This window comes from Plasmodium inui (genome assembly GCF_000524495.1).
Source record: "Plasmodium inui San Antonio 1 unplaced genomic scaffold supercont1.40, whole genome shotgun sequence".
Taxonomy (NCBI): Eukaryota; Apicomplexa; class Aconoidasida; order Haemosporida; family Plasmodiidae; genus Plasmodium; species Plasmodium inui.
The window spans coordinates 32,139-37,190 of NW_008481874.1; the positions used below are offsets into that span (position 1 = coordinate 32,139).

Here is a 5,052-nt window from a genome sequence, read left to right on the forward strand (position 1 = left end):
GGGGGGGGGGGATTTCTCACATGGCCTGATTCGAATTTTTTTTGAAGCGTGGTTTTTGGGAGTTTCTAGCTGGATGAGTTTTCAGATTGTATTTATATTCGTTTCCTGCTCCTTCATTACGATTCGCGTTTTTTTAGGATCTTTCCTTCCATTAAAAGCAGAGATATATCAATTTGTCTGGGGAGTGCTGCTGATCTGGTGTAGTTCATGTACTGTGGCTGTTCAGGAATGAAGCTGTTTTGGGGTTTCCAGGGAGAGTTTCCCCCTATTATGATGAACCGAATGTTTTTTTGGGTTCCTCAGATATTTTACCTTGGCGTCCACCTTCTAGAATCCTTTAATTTTATCCCTCTGTAGTTACTTCTTTGGAAGCTGTACTGCCCTTTTTCTTCGGTTTCTTTTAGTGGGCTTCTGGTCCCTTCGGATTTGTTTTCATTTTCCTTAGGGTCCGGAATTGAGTAGGATTTGAGCATCTCTGATTTTTGACTTCGTCTGGTCCGCAGTAGATTTCCATACTCCTTTCTGATATGTCTGATATTATTGTAGATTTTCCTGTGGGTTTTTTTTTGAGTTGCATTATTCTTTCCCGAGTCTTTTTGATTTTGGGTTGCTCTTAGTCTTCCTTGATTATTGGTTTTTTATTCTTATTTCCCAATTCTTGTTGCTGTTTTATTCACTCATCTCCTGTTCCCTGATGTTTCTGAGGGGGGGTAGAAGTTTCCTGGGTAGATTTGTTGGATTGGGTGTTTTCCCTCTGAGGAATTTTATGAATTGCTCCCTTTCCCCTTGGTGGTTGGCTCAACTCTTCTTTTTAGATTGCTCTTCTCTATATCTGAGGTTATATCTCGGGGGTTGCCTTTTCCTTTCTGAGAAAATCTCTTTAGCTTTAGCTGATTCTTTTTCTTGATCCTCTCCTGTACCTACTTCACCTTTGTGAAGTAGTTCGTTCGTCATTTGTTCCTACTCGTCAAATCCCTTGTTCTTCCCGTGTTTTGTTGAGATTCACGGACTTCCTCTTTACTCGTTCGGATTTTCGCTTCTCTTCTAGTTCACTCGATTTTAATCTTCCCTTTGGTTGGCTACTATTACTTCATCCTCCTTATTACTTTTGGCTGGGTCTGAAGGGATCCATCGAGAGGGACCCTTCGTTTTCCTCTACTTAATATTGCTGGTTGATTCTCTACCATTTGGAATCTTTGGGGGGGGGAAAGATTAACTGGGGGATGGTTTCTCGGAGGTTTTCCTCTTTCGCTTGTTTCTTTTCGGGTCCACTTGCTCAGGGCATTCTTCTTGTCTGAGAACAGTCGGTTCAATGAGTAGGGCTATTCGGCTTAGGTCGTTTCCTCTTCATTTCTCTTCAAGGTGTTACGGTTATTTAACTTTCGCTACTAGATCTTGTTATTCTATTCTTGTCCTTGGGTGCTGTATTTGATATGTTCTGTTTTTTTTTTCTCTTTTTCAAATTCTAAGCCTATCCTCGGTGTCGTTATCCTCATGAACTCTTCCAGATGATTTCTTCACTACCTGTTCTTCCTATACATACATCCTCAGAGGATGCCCCCATTGCGACTTTGACTGGTCCTTCTATGCTGGGTCTTATGGGGGGTCCTATTATTATGATGTATGCTCTGTCTTTAATTTTATACCTCAGAGTTATACCATAGGTTTTCTATGGGACTTGTCGTAATGTGTTGTTTGTATATATACCTACCCTTAGTTACCTTTATAGCTTGTCTGTGTTGTGTGTGGTGCACGTGTTTTTGGCATAGAGATTTTTATTATTATCTTTACGGGAATTTTACCCGTATTGGGGGGTGTTCTGTGATTGCATTTCGTTTGTTCTAATAATATATAATCTTAATGAAGGTTCTGTACACCCTCCTGCCCGTATTCTGCCATGCAACGATATTGGTAGGTTGCTCCATGGCTAGCTTTGAAGATTTCACTTTTCCTCGTTGGGTTCCGGGATTCGTCCTTTGTAGGATCTTTTCCTTTTGGGGTTTGTTTTTGATTGATAGGTCATAATATATGATAGTATATTTCTCATAGGACTGACTTGTGCTGAGTCATACCGGTCCTAAAACTGGGATTGTTTTCTTCTACTTCGATTTTTATTCCTGTTGTTGCTTAACTCCATTTTCAGCACTTCCCCGTTGGGTTTCCTTCTTCTATTATTTTTTCTATATTCCTTATTCTAAATATCCTCCTATTTCTTCTATTCCTATAGGGGGTGATCTCCCATGTGGCTTATTGAACAGGTGTCGGCGTCCTAAGTCCTGTTTGATTTTTTTACTTTTTATTGTGTTCCCGGATTTCGTGCTGTTATTCGTCCTTTGTCCTCTAGACTACATCATTTCCTTTTACTTAACGGTTGCGAACCTGCTAACTCATCTTACTATTGCTGACAGTCCTTAGCCTTCTTGTCTTTACTTGGGTTTCTCTTTTTCCTTAGTTCTCTTTTGCTTTTTCTTTCTAATATACATTATTCCTTATCAGTATATTTGTAACCATTATATTATTTTTGCGCGTTCTTCTATACCCTTTTGGTTGCTTAGTCCCTAGTAGATCACGATATGTTGTTTTAGATCATGCCCCATAATATGCTATATAGTAGAGAAAATATACTGTATGCCACAATATTTTGTACCCAACTATTTATACAGCTATTCTTTTGACTGAAGATGGGTAAATGTACACTAGGATAATATACCGAATCATAAATAGTCCTCTGTATATTCAAATGATCCCCACAACAACTCCCCAATACTTTTGAAAATTCGGGTTAATTAATCACGTAGAATAACACATAAGAGATTCATAAAACTATTTGACTCATTATTAAGGGAGGGAACTTTTCTATTATTGTCTATATGCCCATATAGCATTACACGTAAGATTCATATAAAAACCATATCACTGCCAAAATGATCATGTATTTATTCACTTCCTGTCATTTTTCAGAAGAACCTCATAACTCTATGTTGGTTTAAGACACCTTTATAGGACTCTTCCTCATGTCAATAGGGGAATTTATTCATTCTATGGGCTTATACTCCCTTATGCATAAAAGGGGTTATGAATACCACTTAACATTCTACCTCCTCCTGTGGTGAATAAAGAGACCCCCGTTATAGCATCTTCTATAGTCTTTCATACGTACAAAAATGAAGTTATCGTACGACCTATTATACTTCATGAGGTCACCACAGATTCAAAATATTACCTGTTTTTATTCCTCTTCCCATATATTAGAAAACATGAAACCCCCGATATCATATATCCATCTGGTCAGAGAGAAAGATCTCCCGCCGATCTTATTCCTTATGTGTTATGCCCACTCCTTCTTTGGGCTTTATCGTTTGGGTATGGTTTTTAATCTTGATTTTCTCATTATCCTTCCCTTTATCTTCCTCTCTTGCTGTTTGTCTTGTGTATTTATTAACTATGTACCTTTCGTTTTAGGCATCTCCACTTTGACTTTGCTGCTTATATGCCCACTGTCCTGTGGGGTATCTATAGGGTATCACATATATCTCTTCTTGGGGTTGGAGGCAGGTAATTCTCTCAAATATTTCAGTCTTTTTCGTATATACATTCTATTATAGTCATCCGCTCCTATATGCCTGCTCCCCCTCCCTTTACGTTAATGATTTCTTATTATGTTACGTGTATTGCTATTCTTATTTTATTGTCTTCGCCTTTTTTGATGTTACTATTATTCCTAAGTCTCCATGACAAACGGTTTTTTCTATATAGTATTATTTTTCTTATAATTTCTTATTCCTCCCTAGAGTATAAGAAGTTTAATCTTTCATTTTACATAATTTCTTTATTTTAATAGTACTGCATCGATTTCGAGTCCTGTTAAGAGGAAAATACTACAGATTAAAGAAGGTGTGCAAAACTTCCGTAATCATTTTTCCTTAATAGTACCCGGATAATTATTGAATCTATATTACAATAATATTGAGAGGGAATAATCACAGTTCACGACGTATTACTGTACTTACAATGTTACTTTGCCTATAAGAAGTGCTTCCTATATATAAACACCCTCGGTATGTCGAAACCCCTCTTAGTGATAGTATCCCTCAGTTTCCTATACAGCATGAATAGCCTTAGGATTGGTATATGCGTATCCCTGGAATGGAATCATTTTAGAAGCCAGTGTATTGGTGAAATGGTATGATTTTTACAACTACTGTCCTTCTCAAGGAATTTGACTCTTTAAACCTTTGTATTATCTTAAACAATTTTCCTCCCCACACAGCACCTTTCTACATAGAATATTAGCCTTGCCAGAGGCTTATCCTCTAAACAGTTGTTGTAATGCTAATTCTTACAGTTAATACAAATATACCGGAGGCATCTCATATTTCCTATATATGTGTAACGCTTTGTGATTGGAACTCTTCCAAGAATATCGTTGCATCCACTGTATTATCTCTCACTAAATATCTTTTCTTAAATTACCGTGCTTCCTGCTTTAGATCTTGACAACTCCACAATAGGGATTCTCGGGATTCTTCTACTGTTTATGCATTGATGCTCTAGAGAAATGTTTCCTTCTCACATACTTAATAATTGTCGCAAAAAATGTATTCCTTATATATTAGTATTCCAAGGAATTGTATATCCTTCGCCTCATTCTATTCTTCAAATAATAGAACCCGTTGGCCTAACTTCCCCTTATAAACGTATTCCAGTCATAGAATCCCCACGATTAGGTTCCTGATATCATGGTTCCCCATCAAGATGTGTTATCTCCAGCCAATAATAGTCTACAAATAAAAATAACTGTAAAATATGAACCTGGTGCAGAAGAATATTCAGGAGACATGTATACAGTACACAAAGTAATACTTGGGGTATAAACGCATGGTTCATATAATAGGGCTGTATGCTAAGCGTACATTCCACATGTCCGTAGTCCTGGGGGGAGCGATATTTTTTAAATAATACTACACATAAATCATTATCCCTCAATTAGTCACGTTCTCCAATTAGTCGTATCTAAAACGCTATGTTATGAGGCCTTCACATAAAAGCATT

At 37.4% G+C, this 5,052-nt stretch overlaps 1 protein-coding gene across 1 annotated transcript; it reads right to left on the bottom strand.

Moving 5' to 3' along the window:
• Window positions 1–116: 116 nt before the first annotated feature.
• On the bottom strand, window positions 117–473 carry C922_05141 (hypothetical protein; the record flags this gene model as incomplete). The annotated part of the gene is made up of 2 exons (XM_008820713.1): window positions 117–177; window positions 313–473. The coding sequence occupies 2 exons, from the start codon at window positions 471–473 to the stop codon at window positions 117–119; spliced, it is 222 nt and encodes a 73-aa protein (XP_008818935.1).
• Window positions 474–5,052: the final 4,579 nt, after the last annotated feature.